General features: G+C 44.8%; 1 protein-coding gene and 1 long non-coding RNA gene across 3 annotated transcripts in view; one reads left to right on the plus strand and one right to left on the minus strand.

Annotated features, from left to right (window-relative positions):
• The window catches only part of MARCHF4 (membrane associated ring-CH-type finger 4), an 81,774-nt gene extending 59,109 nt beyond the window's left edge, over window positions 1-22,665 (minus strand). For both annotated transcript variants that reach the window (XM_072342073.1, XM_072342072.1), the window contains exon 1: window positions 20,570-22,665. In XM_072342073.1, coding sequence (XP_072198174.1) covers window positions 20,570-21,031 — 462 coding nt within the window. In that variant the 5' untranslated portion in view covers window positions 21,032-22,665. The remainder of the gene's footprint in view (window positions 1-20,569) is intronic.
• On the plus strand, window positions 1,687-5,319 carry LOC140254919 (uncharacterized). Its single transcript, XR_011904338.1, has 3 exons — window positions 1,687-1,761; window positions 3,848-3,927; window positions 4,989-5,319. It is a non-coding gene; the product is annotated as an uncharacterized lncRNA (long non-coding RNA).
• Window positions 22,666-24,378: the final 1,713 nt, after the last annotated feature.

Genomic DNA, 24,378 nt, shown 5'->3' on the forward strand with positions numbered 1-24,378 from the left:
AGGTGGAACAATGGTGGCAGTGAAAGGCAGCGCTGCTTCCCAGCCTCAGAACCCGTCTTTTTGTGCTACGGCTCTTAAAGCACAATGTGAGGCTGGGCTCGCTTCTTCCACTCGAGGAGCGGAGCCTGCTTTGAGCCTTGTACGCACACCCAGCTCTGCGCACTGGGAGGCGGCTCATCCCTCTTTGTGCTTTAATATTTTTTAAATGAAAGCCTAAAATACATCGCAGGTGAGAATTTACATTGTGCACTCTTTGTTTCTTGTGCCTTGCGGGCTTTGCAATAGTTAATTTTGCTTCCCTGCTCTCCGGAGGGCGGGAGGGAGGTGTTACTATTTGCAGTCTGCCGAATAGCACAGCGAGGTGGATGGCTGAGAAATGAAAGCTGTGGCCTGACCGTGCTTCAGGGAAGCATTAACACACTTTCTTCCTTCTTCCCCGCCAGCACAGTGGCATTTCACACTTCTGCTTGGGTTTAGATCTCTGGAGACCTCATGTCCCTTCACTACTGCCTTTCCTTTCATGGCAGCTTAAGGACAAGCCCAGCCCTGTGCCCAGGAGCAGGTTCCTGCATGAGCCAAGGACTTGGTGCCATCCTTACACTCTGGTGGTGGGACCTGATCCCAGTCAGACAGTGCAGGAGAATGGGCTGAAATTTAAAAAGAGGAAATGAATAGCAATTTAAAAGAAAAGATGGCAATGTAAAGCTGAGGTGGCTGCTCACTGTAGCAGCGTGGGCTTAGATGAGCTCAGCTTGCTCATGAACAAGCACCACCAGGAGATCACAAAGTCACTGACACACCAAAGAAAGAGCTGTAGATGAGGTTTTGCTTTCTTTCATAGAATCACAGAATCAGCAAGGCCAGAAAAGACCTCTAAGTAATCACCTAGTCCAACTGTCTACCTATCTCCACTGCGCCTACTAACCATGTCTCTCGGTACCACATCCACACATTCCTTGAACACTTAAACAGACAGTGACCCCACCATCTCCCTGGGCATCCTGTTCTAGTACCTCACCACTCTTTCTGAGATGAAATTTTCCCTAACATCCAACTTTCACTGACACCTTTTGTTTTCCTCAGTACATCCCTGTGGCTCCTGGCTCAGTTACTGAGCAGGGAGATAACACACTGGGAGGACACACAGTTTCTGAACTGACATTAGTCTGACTTTGTTCACCACAGACATTTTGCCTTCCAGCAGCACATGTCTCACTCTGCGCAGACTTTACCCAGAGCCTCTCATTTGTGTCAGCCCAGCCCAGCCATTCCCATCCCTTGTCCACCTCTCTGAAGACACCAGAAAGGTGTCAGCCTCTATTAGCTGATAAGTATGTTTTCTGGCTGAAACAATTTCTGAAGTAGGCAGGCTGAATGCAGAGTCCGAGCAGAGAAAAGTCACTGCAGGATTTCCTTTGGCATTGTGAGTTGGGGGCCAGTGCTTGCATCCTCTACTGCAGGACTCCCTGAGATCTGTACTCCTGAGGGTTTTCCCTCAGAACAGATGCAGTGAAACATCTTTATCCATCATATGGTGGAGTGGAATTGCCAGGTCACAGCCTGAACTAATGGTTGAGCACCAGGTGAGAAGGAATGGCTAACAAAGGAAGCTCAGGTGCATGCAGTGCACCTGAATGACTGGAGGGGGTAGAGCCAGGATCCACTCCTCCTCACCCTCATTTAAAGGTTGGCAGCCAAGGATTAGGAGCTTTCTGAGTAGATGTTGTGCTTCTCTGGGGCTATCCTTGGTTGTTGGAAGAGGTGAGCTAATTTTTCCTTCATTACCTGCTAATGCTCTGTAGTGCTTGTGTCCCATTTGAATGCACTGTTACTGCCTTCTTTTGCTGTACATATGGTCTAGTATGATTTATTTGTTTTTTCTTTTTTTAGAAGAGTTCTCCAACCTAGACATTTCATGGAGATCTAACTCTTCAAAGTCTGCATATCTGTATGTATGTGTCAGAGGGTGATGTACACCTCTTAGTTCTTCCCAACAATTAACTAGGCCAATCAGGAAGAAATTAAGCAAAAGCAGAAAAAAAAAGCCCATACATGCTGAACATTGGAGAAGATATATTGACGCTGAATTACCTTAATGACTTGGAGAAGGCTGTGCTACTCTTGGCACTTGGAAATAAGCGTGTAAAAACAGAGAATGCAATGGAAGCAATGTATCTGTGTGGGAAGGTAAAAGCTTGAGAAGAAAAAGTAGGCCTTGAATGCCTGTGATGCTACTGGAAGAAGGGCAGATTCAGGCAGCTCAGATTTTTAAAAATCCCAATAATGCAAATTCCTTAAGTACGAGCCAAGCCTATGAATAGGATAAATCTCTTAGTCACTTTGCCAGTGATATCCTTCTAATCTCATCCTTCCTCAGTGATGCCACTCAGAGAGTAAAACAGTTAGCATAAATGGGTTTGCTGCTCAGAGCGATCACTCACGCCTCCTGCTCAGACCCCAGGATCACAGAAGTCCCCTAGATTAAGGCTGTTACTATTCTGAGTCCAAGGCAAACCAGGAAACCAAGGGCTCAATTTCAGGAAATTATGAGAGAAGGGAAGGCAAACAGAGGACACCTCTGTGTTAGGAAAGAGTGTCCCACACTGCTCTTCAACTGTACAGTGGGGCCTTTAAGTCCTTTACCAACAGAAATAACCCAAAAGTAGGGGATTATCAATGTACCCATGAAAAGGGAATGTTAACTGAAAGGCCCAGCCACCTTTTACTAGAAGTAAATGACGCTGAACTGACAGTGCATCCCAGAGATGCTCCCCAGCAAATGTCTCTGGCTGCTGAGAGGGGTCAGCAGCTTGACATTCAGAGCTGAGATCTGATGGGCTGCCCCTCCCAAAACAGGGGTTGGTGCTGAGCTGGCTGAGGTTAAATAGTGAACTGGGGTCTAGAAACATCCTGAGCTTTGATACCCACAAAGTACAGTGAAGCCACTGTCACTCAAATAAGGACAAATTCAATACTGCCAGCTTGGTTTCCATATGGACTGCAGGTCACTCTATGGATGCTAGGAGATAACTCTGGATGCTTGAAAAAGGACAATTATATTTATTCATCCAAAATACACCTAAGACTATGGCCAGTTATTTGTCTTCTGATTTCTGTTCTTTCATGGCACATGAAGAACTGTTCTCCATACTACTTATGTAGCATGTACTCTATTAGAGTTTGTAATCCCTTAAAATACAAGAGCTTTCCTTATAATCCATGCACGTGTAAATCCCTACAAATATTTCATACGTTCTTATCACACTAACAGGAGACAGTTCTAATGCCTTCAATGGATACATGAATTTTCAGAAGCGTGTGTTACGTGCTTGCTACGTCTGTCCCTTTCTCACTACTTTATGCAGGTGTCCTCCCTTCCCCATGGAATAGTTTCCAGCAGTAGTATTGTAAGATACTGAAAAAGGGGGAATATACTGACTCCTCAGAAGCCAGAGTTTTGCTGTTAGCAGCACTAACTGCACGTTCAGTGGTTTTACTGGGAGAAGGTCCTGCCACATACAGTTTTTGCTTCATTTACAGAACAGCTTTTCTGGGCTGTAGCTTATTAAAACAGAGCACTACTCACCCAACTTTTGAACTTTTATTTCTGTATGAGATATGTGGGGTTGCAGGCTGTCCATCACACCCTGTATGTCCCTCATGCTTAGACTGTAGTCTTCTATTTGACTGTAAATCATCCGTTTTAATTAGATATAAGACAAGTATTATTGGTTTTCAGTGAGTCACTTTTCTCTTAGTAATTAGTACCTGTCAGTTCAGCTAGCCCAGAGCTGGTGTAACCCAGTGACTTCAAGGATGTGTTTAAAACCTCTTCTCTCCCACGCAGCAGCTCATCATAAACACTATCATTTTTCCTGCCTTGTCCACTGGAGCTGTGCTGTGATCATCTTGAAGACTCCAAGCCAGGTAAGCAGTGAGGATTTTCTGGTCTGATTGCAGAAGGGGATGCCCCCATAAGAGAATAACTTGGCCAAGAAAAGGCAGTTCACCTCCCTGACCCCATTTCATTGCTACATGCTTCAAATTCTGGCTGCGTCTTTCTTTTTATGAAGATGTCAGACTGTCTCTTACACTTATTTTTGCTCACTACTTCAGCGTGGCCTTACTTGGCACCATCTCCCATCTGTTTACTACTCTTCAATGTCTTACATGCATTTCCAAATCACGGTGTGTTTATAATAATATGAATACTCAGCATTCAAAGAGCAGCTAGCTTTGAAGTGTTGTACAGATCAGGAACCAATCCCTTACAGCTTTCCTAGGAGGAAGTGAAGGTTTCTAGATTTACTTTATGGTGGGATGAAAGGGCTGTTCATATCACCATATGAGAATCTGGGTCCAGACAGATTACATCTGGATGTAGTAGCTATATGCACAGTGGGTATCTGTCTTCCCATATAATCAATGGAGGGTCTAGTCACTTCTGACAGTGGAGCCCCAAGAGTGAGTCAGCTGAGCAGATGTAGGTGTCTAGCTCTCTAACTCCACTGACTGTATTGGCTGGGGGCACGATTCAATTACCTACCTCAAGAAGTTTTCCATTAAGTAATCACTGCGTGGGTATGAATCAAGCTTTTGATTTTTGCTGCCTAGACACCCAGTCCACATGCAAACACCTACAAGGCGACACACTGAGATGTCTGCAATCCAGAGCTGCATCCCACCTTAATGATGTGCCCAAGATCATGGCTTGTTTACAAAGCTCAGGAAAAGTTAAAACCTTTGGGTTGCTGCTCTTCTATCTGCATTCACTTGAACTGGAAGTGTAACATCTAGTGAAGCTGTCCCTGTGGATGATTTACTCTAAATGTCTCCCCTGAACTTCAGTTGAGATCCTGTTTAGTAACCAGTTACCAAGTTGCCACCTTGATCCTAATACCTGGTCTTTGCTAATGCTGCTTGTCTTGGAAATCTGTTTGCTGCTCAGCTTCTTCCATCCTTTATTGTACTTCGTTTTTCTCCTGCAGAATGGCAAACATTGGTTCCTTAGAAAGTGGAGGTGCCCTTCTCCAGGCACTCATGAGGACTACTTAGCTTTCCAAGCTCATACAGCTCTGCAGGCACAGATACATCTGAGCAAATGTTTGAAAAAAGGTTTGACAAGATAGGCAAGGTGGAGCTAAAGGAAATAAAGTACGAATTACCACTGCTAGGACTGTCCCAGAATCCAAAACACCCTTTATTAATGGTAAAAACAAGGTTAACTTCTCATACATCATAATGATTTAGGTATGTCCAGGTCAGCCTGCTTTCATGACCTGGTGAATCTGATGGCTGACCAGCCAGACAGAAAGATCTTTTCAGTGGATGAACACAGAGCATTGGTATGGGGACTGAAATAAAATTAAAAAAAAAAAAGAAAAAAGAAAAAAGAAGAAAAAAAAAAAAGACAGCTCTGGTCTGTGGGCTGGTGTGATTCAGACCTGTTGTGAACAGCAAATCACCACACTGTGCTGGGCATGCAATGTATGCACTACTGGGAGAAACAAGCAAAGTACTGATCTATGTGTTCAAGTGTACAGGCAACAGCAAGGAGCAGTCACCTTCCAAAGGACTGCTTCCTTCAGAGGTATGTCCCTGAATGGGCAGCTCTTGGTTGTGTGTTGTGTCTCCAACACTGTGGAGAGACCTCCAGGAAAATGCCTTGCAACAGCCTGAAACTGCTACTTCTGTTCAACCTCCCACATGCGCGCCATGGCCCTAAGCCACCTCAACAGGAAAAGATGACCCCCAAGTGACCACTTAAGCTCCTTCTCTATCCAATTTGGTGCAGCCACGTGGCATCTGCCTTCCACTGCACTGCCACAGATCTGCACACAGCAAATCCCTGCCTAATAATGAGTGCTGGGCTCAGCACATGTTGTGATGATGCAAGGTGGCTGTCTGCTGCTTGGAAATCACAGAAGCGCATTGAAATGCAGAAGGCTTGGAGGATGTGTTAGTGGGAACCCACATCCCTGGCCTATAGCATCCCTTGGAGCATGCTGTTAAAACCCTAGAGGGTGTATAGTCCACGACTGGAGCAACACACTGGAGATATCTACCCAGAATGCTGTGTGTGCATTTCAGGAGTTGAAAAACAAAACCAGTTCAAGGCAATGTAGGCACAGTGGTTTAAAAGGGAACAGATTAAAGACAGACATGTGAGTACAGCTGGGTTCTAGCACTTACGCCATATGCATTTATAGGTAGATATATATCTGGCAAAGATCCCTCCCTCTCCTTCCCTGCAGGATATAAATCTTATGGAGTGCTACTCATGCTGCCACCCACCCATTATGAGGGGCCCGGCACATCATCTGAGGCTATTCTGACACACAGGGTTTCCAAACTCTAGCAACTGAATGTTAACAAGGAGGTTTCTGGGTTTTACCCCATCTCTGGGAGCTGGTTTCAATAGGGCAGCCTGAGGAAAGAGACTCAAGGGGTCCAAGCTTGCAACAGACAAAGTTAAGGCAGGCTGAATGGCAGAGATTTGGATGGCTTTCCCAAACTCCATGTTTTTGTGTGGCTACTCAGTGCCTCATCAGTATCTGCAGCATAAACTGTTAAGTGCCATAGGGGCATTTACTCTGGGGTAGAGAGCTTGGCTAGCACTGATGGCTGCTAAGGGTATGAAAATGCAGAACAGCTATCCATAGAAGTGAGTTTTGAACTCCAGGCTGTTTCATTTCCAGCTGAGCACATTTTCCCTTATTTTCCTGCATAAAGAGAGAACATGTTCTCTTGCGTCTAAGTGCCACTCCTTGTCTGTACAATACAACAGAACAAATAGCCTAATCAGACTGAAATGCAGAGCATGCTGAAAAACTGGGAACACTTGGGACATAGTTAGTGAAGGCAAAAGCCTCCCTTGTTGTAGGAAGTGATAAATCCCATATAAGGAGTTACACAAATGGAAGGGCAGAACTGGCAGTGATGCGAAGGACTGAGGATTACGGAAGGTGAATGTTCCTGGGCTCTCCTGCGTCTGATTGGATCACCTGCAGGAACACAGCCTGGTGTTGATCAGAGAAGCAGTGCACGTCTTCCAACCTCTACTCTCCCAAGATCATCTGCCTGTGCTATTTCACCAGAGGAACCCCATCTCAGTGGCCTCCTCAAATCCATTAAAAAGAAAAATAACTGGATCCAACCCAAACAGAAAACAGAGCCCTGATATGGTAGTAAGCCTCTTGCCAACTTCAGAGGAGACTGCAACATTCACCCTGTATGTTTTTGATCCTCCTAAACACGCAGACAGCAGCTCAGTTATACACACACGCACATCTGTATGTCTTGCATTTGCAAATAATCTCTGAGTGGAGCCTTTCAGACTGCTCTGAGGAAATACATAAGCCTGCAGCCATCACTGCATTGCCTTTGGTTTACCAAGACCATGACAGTTTCTGAAGGGTTCCAGCAGCTTAGTTCCCTTTCCCAGTAACAGAGGTGCTTTGGCCGCCTCTTATCAAAGTTCAGAAGGTATTCAAACTTGCTAAGCTGGCTTCTTTGATGCCTACTAAGAGTGGTCTTCTTAGGACAATTCCAATGTTATCACTTGGTCATTTGTTTTTACACAACTCATAAGAACTTAAGAATTCTGCATCCTCTCTTTGACAAAGGTGGCTGGCTTTGTTATGTTATTTAGTGCATCTCATAGACTTCTAAACAGATCTTGCATAGATAAGCCCTGTAGCTTAGGAAAGCAAGCTAGAAAGGGAGAAGATCATTTCATTGCTGAAATACATCTTGGGACAGGATTTGAAGCCTTCCAGTTTTCCAGCCAAATTAAGTGAAAGCAGAAAGCAAAAATAGCCTGTAGAATGACAGTGAGCTTCCAGCACTTGTAACAGAATGCTTTTGTTTGTTATAAAGAGACTAATGGCTATTTTAGTAGCCATTAGTCAAGGTATAATAATAACATTACATAGTTTTAAAGATTCCTGATTTTTAAAAATCTGCATTTGCAAAGTTGAAAACTTTACAGATCTCTTTTTGCTTTTCCTTCTGTTTAATGTAAATGGAAATAGTTCTTGTACAACCAAGCTTTTCTACAATCCGTTTTCCTGTGACTTGGATTTAAAATAGTTTCATCTCTTGGAGGTGATTATTGGATCAATAAATGTCTTGGCTATGACAAACAGGAATATCTGAGCCTTTGCTATTATTAGCAGTGTTTGCTCTCATTATTCAACCTGTGGTTGGGCAGCTACTTTCCCTTGATATTTATCTGACTACCACTACAAAAATCTCAACCACTGTCCAAATCCACCCTGGGGAGCTAAAGCAGACATTTAATCCTATCTTTTGTACACCTCCTGCTAAAATCACTGTTAAGGCTAAGAGGAGATCTTATTGCTGTCTTCAGCCATCTCATGGATAGGTAGAGTGAAGACAGAGCTAGACTCTTCTCGAAGGTACCAGATTAGATGAGAAAACAGACACAATTTGGAACAACAGAAATTCAGATTGGAAATCTGAAAAAAAAAACCAAAACATTTTCACCAGGAAGGCATTCAAATATTGGACCAGGTGCCCAATATTGGAGCAGAGAAGTAAGTAGAATAACCATTCTTTGAGAGATGCAGCTCCCAACTTGACAAGGCCCTGCCCAGGCTCAATCAGTCCAACCTACTTGAGCAAGGTGATGAAGATGACCTCCAGAGGTCCCATCTTCCTTATGGTCATGTGATTTTGTTCAAGCTGAGGTCATCAAATCATAGAATCATCAGGGCTGGAAAAGATCTCTCAGATCATCTACTCCAACCATCAACTCATCTCCACTGTTCCCACTGATGGTGTCCCTCAGTGCCATATCTCCATGGTTCTTGAACATCTCCAGGGATGGTGACTCCACCACCTCCCTGGGCAGCCTGTGCTTGTGCCTTATCACTCTTTTGAAGAACAAATTTTTCCTAATATCTAATCTGATCTAAACACTCAGAATTACCACCTTCCCCTTATATTTGCTTCACATGCCTGAACACACCTCCAAGGAAATGAAGCAACATCAAGAAAAAGTTGAGAGAGGAAATCTCATGTATAGCTGCAGTACGGGAAGGCCAATGGCTCTCCTGCAGATTTTCACATCTGCAAAAAGGGCAAGAAATAAATCCATGAGAATTGGCAAAGAGAATGCTGATGGCAGCTGGATCAGGTCATGGCAGTTTAGTATGCTCAGTTTTATGTAGGAGTCCTCCCTGCAGGCTATGGGGGCTGCAGAAATGTTTTTCTTAGAAATGATGTAGCCATCCTGTCTATGAAGAATATTTTCCAAATGTGGGTTAAATGTAGGTGACAACACTTCTGCCCTCGTATGTCAGAGGAGGCTATGAACTATTATTTCCTAACTTGCAGAATCTCAGGCATGATTGCCCAGTCTTAAAGTTTCTTGCTTTTAATCTGATGAGGAATAAACCTGTCTTCAACTATAGAACATTTTCCTTGAGGGAAATCTTTGCCAGGCAGCCTAAGGGTTACAGAAGCTCGTTTCTAAAGATACATGAAATACACAGTCCTTCCTGTGACAGAAAAGACAGAAGTTCTTATGCAAAGACAATTTCAGCTCTTTCTTTCCCCAGATTTTTTCCTTGGGCACTGCAACAATTTTCCATTGTCAAAGATTTAAAATCAAGATGGGGTATTTCTTCTCCAGTCCTTGCACAGCTGTTAACCTTCAAGCAGGAATTTCATTGACTGAACTTATTTCACTGCTATTATAAAAAGGTTCAGACTACACTAGCCCAATAACCTCCCTCAAGCCCTAAATCTTGTCAGAATTCACCTCTCTTCAATGTTAAGGAAATATTGGTTTTTTTATGTCCTAAAATGTGAACTCTCTGGGGCAGGAAAAGACTCTGCTTTACTTCTTGGTGCTCTGCTTGACATACTGACATCCTCTAAAGGTTACCACCATATTAAATAAAGAATGGTCTAGAGGCCAGGAGCACCTATAACTTTACTTCTTCCTCTTGTGCAAACCCTCTCTTTAATTACTTAACTGCTATTTCTCTGCTGATATAATACTTTATTATTACCTACTTTTCTTCAATGCTCATCTGATCTATCTTAATGTTCTTTTAATATCACTTTGAATGGGATAATAATCAGCTCTTACTTTCCCAGTACCTTTAATCCTGACAGGTCCTAGTGCACTTAACAAGGAGAGAAGGAGAGGGAAAGTGCTTCATTTCCCAGACAGGGCAAGGTCATACAAGATACCAGACAGACTGAGAAGATCTGACACAACAAGAAGAGCTGGGGTCTTTGGAGGGGTGGGTTTAGCTCATGGCACAGTACTTGTGGAAAATGCAAATATTCCTCTGAGCTTTAGTTCAGTACCCACGTGAAATTACCAGGGTAGACGCTGATGTGATGTGGGTGAAGTGTCAGCAGGCTCTCTGCGTGCCAATGCTGTATATTGTGTCTTCATCAGATCCATCCATAAGGCTTTCTTAGCTCTCCCAAAGACTGGGAATTGGAGTAAAATCAGGTCAGGATCCACCTGGGTAATGACAGGGAACACTGATAGGAGGGAAGATGCACATGGAAGTTCTCAGGGCAACCTGTTCTTAATGCATCCATCAAAGTAAATGTTCTCCACATTTTCATTTTGACTCAACTGAAGTAAGGCAATGTCTGTGCCAGGAAGGTTGGAGGAAAAAAAGATCACAGAAATGAAAGCAAGAGACAAGGATCTGACCGTGTGTTTGTGTGACTCAAAAGAAAGCAAAAAACATTCTGGGCATGACCTCAATACATAGCTGGAAAATGAGAGGAAAGAAGCTCAAGCTAAGGGTAGGGCTAATGCCCCATATTGTCAGTACAAGAGAAAGGCAGAAAAAAGATGAACATGGAGGAAAATGATGGATACAAGAAATCTGAGCTACTTTTACTGATGCTAAACCATTCAGTAAGTCTAGGAAGCACAAGGAGATCTGGAATTGAACTGAAACAAACAAAACCTGCAGAGCTGGCCTTAAGGGCCGTAATGGAGGAAGTATCCAAGCTGGAAAAAGAAGATGGGAAGGACAAAGAGAAAGGAGGTTTGTGGGACTCCACTAGAGAGGAATGTGGAGTAAATGTGAGTGGCCACATCAATGTTAGATCAGAGAAGCAGGAGAAAAAGGGGAGGCTAGGGCAATGTTTCAGTGTTCAGGCTGGAGGCCTGGATCCATCAGGAAAGGTCACATTCAGCCTTGCTGAGAATATCTTTAGTTGGGAAAAGAGTGCAGACGCCTGCAATGAAACGATGGGGATTTCTTCTCCCATCCTGTATGTGGTTATATGTGAGAAGGGACAGTCCTAGCCCTAAGTCCATCAGAGACAGCCTTAAAGCTGCTCTTGCAGCACTTTTCTTTGAGCTCTCTCTAAGAATCAAGGCAGAAGAACTTAAATCAGTAACAGCATGAAGGATCCAATAGAGGAAACACTTACTACATCTGCAGGCTTATCTGAAAGGGGAAGACTGGTTAAAAAATAAAAATAAAAAAAATGATGCAACTAAATAGGGCCAAGTACAGTTTCTTCACCAAGGCAGTCATTTCAACTACACAGATCTAGGATGAAGGAGGACTAACTAGAGAGCAGTTCTGAAGGACGCTGAGATTATATAGGACCGTGAGTTGAATAAAATTAATAACCTTTTGCTGCTCCAAAAATAAACAAATAAATGAAAGAGTGGGCAAACATCACTCTGAAATGTCTGGCGTCTTTTATCTCCTGAAGAGGGCTAAAATTTTTTCTGCACTGCTCAGCATTAACAAAGACTCAACTGGATAATTGTTTCTACCTTAGTGCTGTTAAAGCAGAATATGGACCATCTAGTGAAAATCCAGAGAACACTAAAGGATTATTACAGTTCTAGAAATTATGTCATAAGAGCAATGGTAAATTTGGGATTGTTTGGACTACAAAAGAGCAAGGAGTGTTACGACTTTAGGTGTCACTTCAACTTGTGAAGTCCTCAGAGGATCAATTTTTGCTATATTTACATTCAGCTACTGGATAGGGCTCTCAATTACTTACTACTTGGAAAAAAAAAAAAAAAAAAAAAAAGGCAAAAATAATTTGATGTCCTCCTAATGGGCAGGGCAAAAAGAAATGGGCTGCAGCAGGAAAGATTCAGGTCAGACATTATATAAAACTTGCTAACAAGAGGGAAGAAGGATCATGAAGTCCTATAACAGGGTGTCTAGGGACAAGTAGAGTCTTCAGCCACGCTCACCCTCAAGAACTGGTTAGATCAGCCTGTGTTAGGTTTTTGGATGGGTGGACTAATTGATCTCTTGAGACCTGTGCACCGCCTACTGCTTGGACAGGATCAGTGCATATCAGTGCATGGTTTAAGTAACAAGGTAAATACATACAGTAGCAGAGGTTATGATGGTAGCCACAGGAAAAGGCTTCACAGAAGCTGTAGCTACAGCATGCCTACATCAGATGATGGCAGACACCCCCACATGCTCAGTGCACTACAAACTTATTTGAATGCATGACAAGTATTTTATGCTTAGGTGACAAACGTAAACACAATGTCAACCAATCAATCCTTATCAGTCTTTGCTCTCCAAAGGGAAGAAGAAAACAATCTGTGAAACATATTTTGTGTTATAATTCTTCTATTCTATATCATCCTTTCCTTCACTTGCACCCAAGGAAGTGGGTTAAACTGATGTGACTGTTGTGGGTGATGACTTTCAGAGCACCACCAATGTTTGAGTTACAGACAGAGGGTGCCTGGATAAGCTGATCTATGGAGAGTAGAGTCCCATGGGATGGACATGACCAAAGTTTGATGTATTTGTTGATTTTCACAAAGAAAAGAAGGAGTTGAGAGAAAACCACCAAAGAGTTTAAAACTATGACAGAAGAAATGATGTGTGAGAACTTCAGCTTCTGGATCTTGTCATTAGAGACCATCTGCTTTACAACTTTTTACAAGGGGGCATGGCGACAGCAGATTTATTACCTACACAGCTTCCAGGTCTTGCTCTTTTTTCCCTCACTGGAGAGAAGGCAACACTCATCACTCTTCACTGCCAACAACCTAATCTGTTCTACTGTAACCACTGATGAAGCAGAAAAGGATAAAGGTCACTTGTTAAAGGACGGGGAAAGGTAAGTAAGTTTTCAACATCATGCAATTCATTTTAGGCAAGTAATTCTGATTAACAAAATAAAAGGAGAAAGACAGAAAGTTAACAAGCTATTCTGTATTATTTGAGCCTGCTTTTCCATGGGAAACATGTCACGTTGTTTTGTGTTTTCTTTCTTCCCTAATAGAGTACACATTCCTGTTAAGTCTTGCTGTTGAAGCTCTGTTCTCCAAGGACTTTATGGGTGTCCAACATTTTGGCTTGCCTGGGCTACACTGAATGAAGAGGAATTGTCTTGGGCCACGTATGAAATACATAATATAGTTAATGCATATAAGTAACAAAAAGAGGGCAACAAAAACATAAAAGTAGTGGGTTGCACACATATACTATAGTATGTAGTGCATCTGAGCTGATGCTGTAATCATTCCCACAACAGGACATTCATAGTTCTCCTCCTTTTCATCCAGCTAGTTTTCATGAAACTTTAAGGAATATAATTCCTTTCAGATCTCCAATCCCTGCCAAATCTGATTGAAATCAGCCAGTGGGCATAGAGGAGAGCTGATGAGCATACAATCTAACAGTTAACACCTTCACGTGGCTTTATTACTTCAGTAATTAGCTAATAACAGAGACTGGGTGGCCACAGATACGGACCAATTGTGATCACAGTCTATCTTTTTATTTTACTCTAGGACTAGGACTGAGGATCTATCTTTTTATTTTACTCTAGGCCTAGGAGTGAGGAAAACATAACCAATTTTTCAGTTCAGATTATTTTAATCCAGTCCATATCATTAAATCAGCTCTCTCCACAGCTGATATCCTCCTGGGAGCTAAGGTGTAACTGCATGGGGAGGCTGAAATGCCTCTTTAGCAAGAGACTGTTGTATCCTCGCTCTCTAGCAGGCAACAGGAGGATTTTAGGTGTGGGGGTAGTAATTCTGCTGCTGTTTCTGGCATAAAAATTCAGCCTAAAATCATGAGCTCTACATAAAATAGCATGATCCCTATGTGGGAATTGCTGTGTCACAGCTTGAACCAATGATTGAGCACCAGGTAAAAGGTAAAAGCCAGCCCTGAGATTACAGGTAAAAGCAACTCACCTGTGCAACCTGGTTCCACCCTTCCCTAAGCTTCATTTAAGGGCTAGCTGCCTGAAAGGAAGGTGCTCTACCTGGAGATTCTTCCTTTTGGAGTATTTGTGAGTCCTGATCCTTGGGATGGGTAAGTAAATCTTTCATTCTTTAATTGGATTGTGACCATCACCCTTTTTTAGGGAATTTAGAACTGGTTATCTGCTATTACCTTCCCCTACAAACCCCAACCAATGTATTCCTCCCCCTGGCAGTGGATTTCTGCAGGTATAATTTGAAGGGCTGCTGGGCACTTGCAGCTTCTTTGGGAAGTAATTCAAGGGCATCTTTCATCCAGGAAGCCTTGGACCAAAGCTTGACCTAGGGAATGTAGATGAAGTTGGAAGCTTTGCACAGGCAATCACCTTTCATTGACTTAGAGCCACATGTGCAGTGGACAAATAAGAAATGTAGCATCACAGACTTTATCAATCACTCAGGTTCTGGCACAACTCTATTTCTGACCTTTGGACTATTCTTGAATAGAAAAAAAAACACTAAGGCAGGAAAAAGGCTGTCACAGAGGAGGCCCTTACTGTGAATTAATATTTGTTTGAAAGACAACCTGAATGCAGCTTAGTTTTGTACAAACAGAGCCCTTCCAGGAGTAGGTGTTGTCTTCGTGGGAATAACAGTGACTCTACAGATGCAAACAATGGAACTACATGGTTTTGCATTGCTTGTTCTGTCACTAACTGACATCAGCCACTGTTAATCATGGCTTGAAATGTATATTTAAGAAACACACAAACACAGACGAGTTCCTTCAGGAAGCCTTTCATATGGGGGAAAGAAAATAAAAGAAAAACTGCTCCTCGGGCTAGCTGGTGGCACTGAAATAAATAGGTCAGGCTTCAGAGTTTCAGCAGGCACAAGAGGTGAACACCCTGTCTCCTGGAGCAATTAAAAGTCAATGGGATTAGCGGCCTTCACTATTATTTATAAAAACCCCACTGTGTGCACAACATTACTGAAATACAAGGGTCAAGTCCCTGGTACTGGATGCCTACCCTTTTGCTGTTGAAGTTAATGGGAGCTTTGCCAATCAACTCTGTGGCAACAGAGTCTAAATCTAAAATAGATGACATTCTGTGCTCTGTTCAGTTGATAGCTCATGGAAAGCCTTTGCTGAAGCCAAAGAAGTTCTGCCTGCACAGTACAGACTTCATCCAGGGACAGGTGAAACAGAAATGCTATCTATAGAAGTGCTGGAAGTCAAGGAAAGGAAAGCAGAGAGGTGGATTGAGCGTCACAGGAATCTACTTCCCTTCCTTTCTGTTATAAATTGCAGTATACAGACTGAAATCTGATGAGCTGCAACCCAGCATCTCTTGGGCTTCAGAGTTAGCAGGACTGGCTGTTTTCCACTGAATAATTCTCCTTCTAACACCATGTAAATGAATCCTGTGGGAACACACCTATGAAAAGTACTCAGATGGGGTGCCTGCACTGTCATTATGTGATTCAACATGTTCAAAATCAGTGTGCTGATGTTCTAGCCAGCTTAGACAGATCTCGCCAAACACCTGCATCTCCTTTCCTGAGCTTCCCTGCCTTTCCACTTGCTTGTAATGCTACTTGTGTAGTAGCTCCTTATCATGCTCACGCCCCTAATTCAGCCACAAGCTACCTCTTATCCTCTTTATCTTACTCTAGAAAGGAAATACCCAATATTGCTTTGTCTTACAACACTGTTAATCAGAAATCAAGCATCCCAGTGATTTCCTGCATCTCTCTGTGCTATGGAAGAATCAGTCTGTAGGGTGGCAATGTTTCCTGGCTTAGTTCATGATTTCTCTTCAGGTGCTACCAAGCAGCAAGCTAATGAGAACTTTTGGATGTGCCTGTGTTTGTAACAGGAGCAAGTCTGAGATTCATACTTGTTTCCAGTGGCACATGCCAAGGACCAGTTAATCAGTGGTACTCAGCATGCACTGCTATTACATGGGACCATCAAGAATAGTATGTGGAATGTTCATCCAGACTGAGGAGCAAGAATGAGCCAGGAATTTTCAGATGGGGCAATCCTGGTATATAGGAGAGAGCCCTCTATACATTTAGGGTCTCCTTAGCTCCAGCCAGGTCCTGACCATGACAACAAGTGCCTGCATTACCTTACAGATGCATTAAATCTTGATGTGCGTTGGAAAGGCAGGTCTTGTATGCAAGGAGCTGTGAGCCCTGGGGCTATAGACCAGCCCTTGGATCTGCTCCTCTTCAGTTTTCTTGATATCAAGATTGATATCAGATCTGAAGAATTTTATTGTACTTTCAGATACATTATCTTTAATTCTGATGACTGTAGACATGATTTGGTATGCTCATGGCTTTACAATCATTAAATGTAGTTAAGCCCTTTGGCTTGCTAATGTCTTGCAGTAGGGAACTTCACAGCCCAATGTCACACCACATAGAAGCGCGTGTCCTGCTATCCACTGCAAGTTGTCTTCCCTTTCAGTTTCCTTAGAGGTCTCCATGTTCATATGATAATGAGCCAGTCTCCTTAAAGTCTGGAAGGGACTTTGGTGGGAAGAATAATCTATTTCCAAGCTTTTCCACTAAGTACTGAACTATGTCAGCCTGCTGGCAAAAGTCACTGTCTGTTCCCTCTGATCCTCCTTAGTCAACTAGTCCTATCCGCGCTATTAAAGTCTCCACCATTACAGTATTCTTCCTCAGAACAGGGAAATAGAGAAACACAGGCAGAAACTGATAGATAGGAAAAGATGTTTGCACGCTGACTGAGAATCTCACAAGCAATCCTTGAGACACTTATTTCCAAATGATCTCAGTTCCATCTAAGAACGCTTTTCTATTTATTTTCAGCACAGTGAGCACCAGCTCAGAAATCCGAAATGCTACTGTACTGCCAACTCCTTATGACATGAGCAAACACTGTATCTGCGGATGCAGAGGGACTTCTCATCCATGTACTTTCCTGCTACTCTCCATGACTTGCTTTCAACTTGGATCCATACCAAGCACTATGAAACATATGTGAAAGCAGAGCTCGCTTTAGTTTCTTTCTTTTGCAGAACATTGCCAGAGATCCAGGAAAGCAGACAAGATTCTGCAAACATGGACCATTAACTAAAACAGAAGGAAATACTCCAGCATCTTTCTCACTTTCTCCCTCGAGCTCTGCCTTTCAATCAGCAGTTTCAGAACTAGCTGACACAATGGCGCAGGATGTAAAACCTTTGAAAGAGCCAAGTAAGTCTCTGAAAGGCAATGTCACTGCCAAGTGCAGAGTCCAACCCACTGGCTTGCATGATACTAAGCCTATCTTCAGTACGTGCAGTTGCCTTTTTCAACTGCCAGACCCAAGCAGCACTCTCTCCATGCCTTCAAAGTGGGAGGTGCTGCACTCATCTGGGCACCAGGTATCCTCGTTCTTGTCTGCATTACTGTTTTTCTCTGAGTAACCTGCAAGGATTGGAGTGGTTCTACAATAATGAGCTTTACTTCTTCCTACAGTGCTCAGCACATTTATAATGAAAGAATCAGTTTACTCCTAAGAGCCACAAACAAACACGAGGAGCTTAAGATAGAAGCAATTTAGTAGCCTGCAGTATTACGCTTAGTGGGCAATCATAAATTTAAAGTGAAAATCCCTACAGATTTTGCTTTGCATTAGATATTATATAAAACCCACTTGTGAAACCAGATTAGTAAGAAACCTTTTTGGCTGGGGTGTGTGTATGTATATATACACACACATAAAAAAATCAAAACAGGATTAAAACATCTTTTGGAGACTCAGTGTCATTTTATCTGAGTAAATAAGCTTAAAGCGCCTAACAGTCAGTTTATAATGAAGGCTTTTGTTCTTGGTACTATGATGCAGCCCAGCAAATTTGCCCACAGCTGCAGCAGTTTCAGATGTTTCTGACAGGTAAATAAAAACACAATTTATTTCTGCCATTATTATTAATCTGCACAGTAAAGAACTTGCAATTGCATTTTCTTTCCAATTGGATACATTTTCATGATGATCTTGGCAAGGGTGGTATGGAGTAACATGCATTTATGGCACCTATAGCTGCAAGCGTTTGAAGAAGAGGCTTTGCTCAGCTGTTCAGCTGGGAAACAAATGGGGAATAAATGCTAAATCAGTAACAATCACCTCAGTGAGCAAGAATGTGGAATTCAGGCAGCTTATTTAGTGGTTGGTGGCCTTGCCTGTGGCAGGGGCTTGGTACTGGATCATCTTTAAGGTCCCCCACAACCTAAGCCATTCTATGATTTAGCACCATTGGAGTTTCATGGATGTATGGGCCAAACAAACCTCGCTGCAGGTCCTGACATCAGTGCACTGAGTCAGTTCTCAGTCATTCTGAACTGTACTTGTAGAAAGCTGTGTCAGGATATGACCATGCCTTAAAGCTCCTGACATGGGCCCATATATTGGTTTGTGCTCACAAGATGCTGCTAAAGAAATTATATGCAGAATAAGGTACTACTGAAGGGTGACTATCAGAATCCAGCTGTAAGTGTCTTATTATATTGGTCAGAAACTGTGAGTAGAGAAAAAGAGAAACTCTATTAAATGCCAGTCACATCTGCTTGGCTTCTCACTCAGGTAGGCTGGCAGATGGTCAGCAAACAGTCCCACTTTTACAATGCAACCTACAGTCTTTAAGCATGAAAATTAGCATCCAATTATTTTCCAGCATTGATGTTTGCCAAGGAAGCAGGTTTACTTCTGTTTTATTTCTGCTTAGGTTCTATTTGCTCGCACACACGCGCCGATCGTGCAGGCGCTACGCCTCGTGTACACAGGCAGAATTGTAAGCCAGAGAAGAGTACTAGAAATGTGGAATAATGCAAATTCCAAAGCAGGGAGCTGCACAGCTTCCAACTTTTACAAGAGACAAGGAGGAGACAGTCAAGTGAGGAAGATACTCCAAAAAAGAATGATTTCCCCAACCTACACCTAAAATCCTATGGTGAGAACTGTGTCTCATGGATATCAATCAAGTGTTAGAGAAGGCTACAGCCTACTGAGCACCCAGCTCTGATGTGGAGGATCTGAGCGCATTCAGATGAGTCCATGGCAGGTCCTGCTTTTTCAGAAGATGAATGCAAGCCCACTGCCCTCTCCGTGATACACTGCCACCAACGCAGTGGTAGGCATGGTCACTGCCCAGCACTGTGCCCCTGTGGGACAGGCAGAATGTGTGTCTGAATGTGGCCACTCTCAGGTGAACGCTGGCTTTTCTTGGTAGGGCACACTGGTCTCTGAAGGGGAAAGAAGGCAGAGCAAAACCTGGTTTGTGTGTCACAGTCTATGCCTGAAACAGCAATGGGTATCAGCTAAGTTGAACCTTGACTCATGCTTGTGCAAGTATCCTTTATTGTTGCAGAGCTATTCTTTATAATAAAGGTTGCCTCCGTATCTGGGTTTGATCACACAAGCAGAGATCTGCAGCCTTCCCTGCTGCCTGCAGTTGTGTCACATTAAGTGCAAATGTTGCTGTACATGTTGTTTCATGGAAGTTGCCAGCTTGAAAACATGTAAATTGCTTGTAATTATCATTAAAGAGGGAGAATAATGCCCCAAGGGTGGCACCTTACAGTGGGGTTGCATTTGTTTCATTCTCCCATCTGATGGAAGGAAACTTCATTGGCCCAACCTCAGTCTGTACCACAGTGCATTTCAAGGCTGCAGCTTCAGCAGGTACAATTGAAGCCAGCAGTTTTTTTCCCTCTAGCAAGTGCAATGGGAGCACGGAAGCAGTGGTAAAACTGCAGAGCTCTTGTTCTGGGCACAGCTGATGAGGTGGGGTTGCCTCCTACCACATGTTCCTACAGACCCGAGTTGTATTATTAAAAGCCAACAGCACATTAAAGACATCCTTCTGAGATCATCACAACTGGGCCCCCATCCTTTGCATCCTTTTTTGCATCATCCCAACTAAGTACCCACTCGGGGATGGAGACTCCCATACTGAGATGCACTTTGATTGTGAGTCCCTGCTGTGCCACACCTGTGTGGCTGTGAGCCTGGGGATGCGCACCTGGAGGCAAGGCTCCTGGGCTGCAGAGGGACATGGCCCTGACATTTCCATGAAGAACCTCAGCTGCAGTTAAGCTGAGCAACATCTGGCCCTCACACCTGCCCAGCACCTGGGCTGGGGCCGTTCTGGTTAGGGGAGCGCATGCCCATCTCTAGAGCTCGCTGGGCTGGGTCTGTTCTAGTTAGGGGCGAGCATCCCCATCTCCTCTTCCCCTGGGGGCCATTCTGGTTAGGGGAGAGTATCCCCATCTCCTTTTCCTCCGGACGAGCCAATATCGAACCCCACCATCCACCGCCGCGCACAGGCTCACCTGCTCGGGACCCTGGAAGCAGATCCTGCAGAGCGGGGTGCGGATGCCGCTATCGACGCTGCTTCCCAGCGAGTAGCGGTCCTCGGCCTTGCCCTTGCCGAAGTCATCCGAGGAGGTGCTGCTGGGCAGGGAGGCGGGCGGCTCCCCAGCGGGGCTACCCCACTCCTCGGCTCCCGGGCTGCCCGCTCCGCCGCCCGCCGCCGCCGCTCGCCAGCCGGGCCCGCGCCCCCCGAGCGGAGCGGCGCCGCCGGCCCCCGCCTCTGCGCCGCCGGGCATGGGGAGCGGCGGCGGCGGCGAGGGCGGCGGCGGCGCGGGGGGTCTCCGCAGCAGGAAGACCTTCAGGTCATTGAAGAGCATGCGGCAGCGGCACTTGAGGAGGCCTTGGTTTCGCAACATCTGTCTCGGACGGAGGAGTCCGCAGCAGCAGTAGCAGAAAATGACCGCGCCGGGTGGTATTAACATGTGCCTTTCCTTGACAGGCGGGGATGGGGTGGGAAAGAAAGGGCAGGAGCCGGGCGCCCCGCGGCCGGGGGGCTCTGCTGAGGCCTCAGTGCTGCGGGGGGGCTGCGCTTGCCGGCCGGGAAACGACAAAAGAGGGCGAGAGGGGGGAGATCCCCGGCAGCCCGCTGAAATCTTGCAGTAATATAAAAAAAAACCAAACCCACTTTGCTCCCCGGGGGGATTTTATCCCCCTCCCCCTCGGACGGAGCGGATTCCACAAGTTTGTTTGCAAATCAGCGGAAGGAGGGAAGAAAATCTCACACGCCGCGGGGTCCGGGGGCGCGGGCACGGCGCTGTGCGGCGCTCCGGAGGGAGCCCAGCTCGGCTCCGGCGACTCTAAGCCTGTAAAAAAGAAGGGTCCGCGTCTCCAGTGGGTGTGGGGAAGAGGGAGAATACGGTCCTCTCGACAGTATTTGGCATCTCAAGTAATTTTCCTTTTCTTCGTCTTTTTTATTTTTTTTTTTTTTTCAATTAAAAAATAAAACTCAGTCGCACGAGACCTGATGTGTACCCGAACAAAATAGCAGCCGGACTGGCTATCAAAATGCAAAATGGGTAGCTGCTGTTAATATCAAAATTGCCTCTTTAACAAAAAGACCTTCACATTGTTTATGGGAAAACACCCTACGTCTCCAACACTGTACTCCCAGGTGGCGTCAGAATGTACTGTTGCCTTTAAAAGATTTCACTGTAAATATTAAAAGTCCTGAAAGGAATAATTAGCATTCAGTGAGCTTAATCCCAGATGTACTGAGATAAATATATTTATATATATAATATATGTCATATATATCATATATATTTTATATGTATTTATATATTCTGACCTTCTCTATCCCAGCAGCTGTCTGGACCACACACACAAAAAAATTAAAATTAAAAAAAATCAAAGCAAAACCGGTGAGGGAAGGCAGTTGTGTTATTCCCTAGGCAGATTCCATCCAGGACCAAAAAAAAAAACAACCCAAAAACCGTCAAAATCAGACCTATTCTTTGCATGTAATTGACCGGAGAAACGTGGATCTTACATGGTCACGTTTCCTTTCCTCCTTTCACAAAACAGGAACGTCATCAAACGCATTGGCAGCTTGTACAGACCATTGTGGATGGCGAGGCGGCCAGAGCTCTATCAGCAATTGCAGGGACCTCCTTTTGATGCATTGGATGAGGGTGCTTCTTTCTCTTCACCACCATCCCCACCTTCATTTTCCTCCCCTTCTGTCCTCCTCCTCTGACTGTTGTTCTCTCTCATAGGCATTGACATTCAACCATCGCAAGTCTGTCGCACTCTCGCAGGCAGGAAAAAAAAAAAAAAAATCGGAGTGGATAATTCTCTTCTTCCTCCTAAAAGGCTCTGATAGAGCACAATGCGCCAGACACACCGAGCAGCATGGCTTATTTTTCGTGCGGCTCCTGCCGCTTTGGCAACATCGAGCTGGTGTGTGCGTGTGTGCCTTTCTCCCTCAGCAGCCTTCTCTCTGCTCTCCCATCCGGCTTGCAGTGATGATGTTGCTGTTGCTATCTCCCTTGGATGCAATAGGGAAGGCAGATTGTTTGCAGTGCAAGCGGGGATTTGCAGGAAGGGAGGGGTGTAACGTGGCTGCGCTCTCCTCCCTCCCCCGGCTTTAAAAAAAAAAAAAAAAAAAAAAAAAAAGGCAGAAGAAGCAAAAAGGCGGGGTGGGGTGTGGGGGAAGAATCAAAGGGAGGAATGCGGCCCACCCCAACCTTTGATGCCCCAGGCTGCCGGCTGCCTTCAAGAGCCCACGCCGGGGAAGAAGGGAGGGGGGCGGAGGAAGGGGCTGGGCGGCCGCTGCGGCTTCAGCACCACGAGCCGCGGACAGCTCCGCCGAGCGCGGGCGCGGGGAGAGGCGCGGGCACGGCGGCGCCGCGCTGCGCGCACCCGAGGCCGGGCACGCCCGGGACCCCGCAGAGAGCCCTGCGGAAAGGGCGGGCGTGGAGGGAGGCGGGCACGGCGGCGCGGAGGAGCCGGAAGGCAGCGAGGCAGGGCAGAGCTGATGAACGGCGAACCTCAGCGCTCCGGCATGTTTTCGGATTGCTTTTCACCTCCCCGCCGCCTGCTGCGGGGAGCTACCGAACGGGGAAACTTTCAGAGGCAGGTGGCAGCCATCGAGTGTTTGGTGATCCCTGCTTGTCAGGTTGCCGGCAGGAAGCAGAAATTCCGCTAACAAACTTTTTCCCTGGCAGATTAATTAGTTGCAGAGGATTTCATGGTTTAATAGCGATGATAATCAATGTTTTTCATTTCACCCCAGCAGCGTTTGTTCACTGATGGATTTGTTTTCTTTCAGTAGCGCATATTTCGGTAGAAATATGGGTTCCTTGTAGCCCAATAAAGGGTAAATATGACTGAACACTATCGCTTAATTAGAATTAATTAAGATAGAAATTATTGCTAAGAGTGACCAATAGCAGCCAAAGCTCGTAGCTTCTTGCTCTCTTCAGCCTATTTGAAAATTGTAAGTAGCAGCTGCTGCAGTCCGTTAAGCTTTCCCCTGCAAATGTCAGCAGTGGTGGCTTTTCCCCACCTTGTCCTGCCCTGTGTGCCAGACAGCCCTGTTCAGCTGCCAAATACAGGGGGAAAATGAGCTCTAGGACTTTGTCCCGCTGCTCCAGCCATTCTGGTTCACAAATGTTCTGGTTTGATGTGGACCAAACCTGTTAATGGCACAGATGGTGTGGAGGCTACTAGTCTATGAAGTTCTGCTAATGTCAATGCAGTGTCTCAGCTCAAGGATCCCATCAGCCACTTGGGATACACTTTTTGGTGAAACAAAGCGAGGCCTGGGCCTGAAATCACGTCAACACCATTGAAATTTCAGGATCCTTAACTTGGTTTCTTTGTAGAGTTTCTTCCAGCTCCCACATGACAGGTGTATAATATCTACCAAAACCCAGATTGGGTTCTCTAGCTGGTGGGTACATGGGGTCTTCATTGGTACTGACTCACGAGTTAGAACTGACAGGTAACCTAATGCCACCCAAAAGTCATGCTAGGCCCTAGTCGCTCGAAATAGTCGCTCTTAGAATAAGATGTGATGTGTAAGAGGCTATGCCATGATCAGCAGAGGAATCTATGTTGCTACCTAATTAAAAAGGGAACAAAACTGATTATTTGCTACAGAAAAATGAAACTAGCACATGCAATTAATTTCCAGCAAATAAATTGCACATCAAGATGCTGCAATGTTAAAGCATTCATCTTCGCATCAAGATTCTGCAATGTTAAAGCATTCATCATCGCATCTTGCTGTTTCTCAGAAAAGCTGGGCAAATTTGCCATTGTGGAT

This window comes from Excalfactoria chinensis, chromosome 7, assembly GCF_039878825.1.
Source record: "Excalfactoria chinensis isolate bCotChi1 chromosome 7, bCotChi1.hap2, whole genome shotgun sequence".
In the NCBI taxonomy this organism is placed as follows: Eukaryota; Metazoa; Chordata; class Aves; order Galliformes; family Phasianidae; genus Excalfactoria; species Excalfactoria chinensis.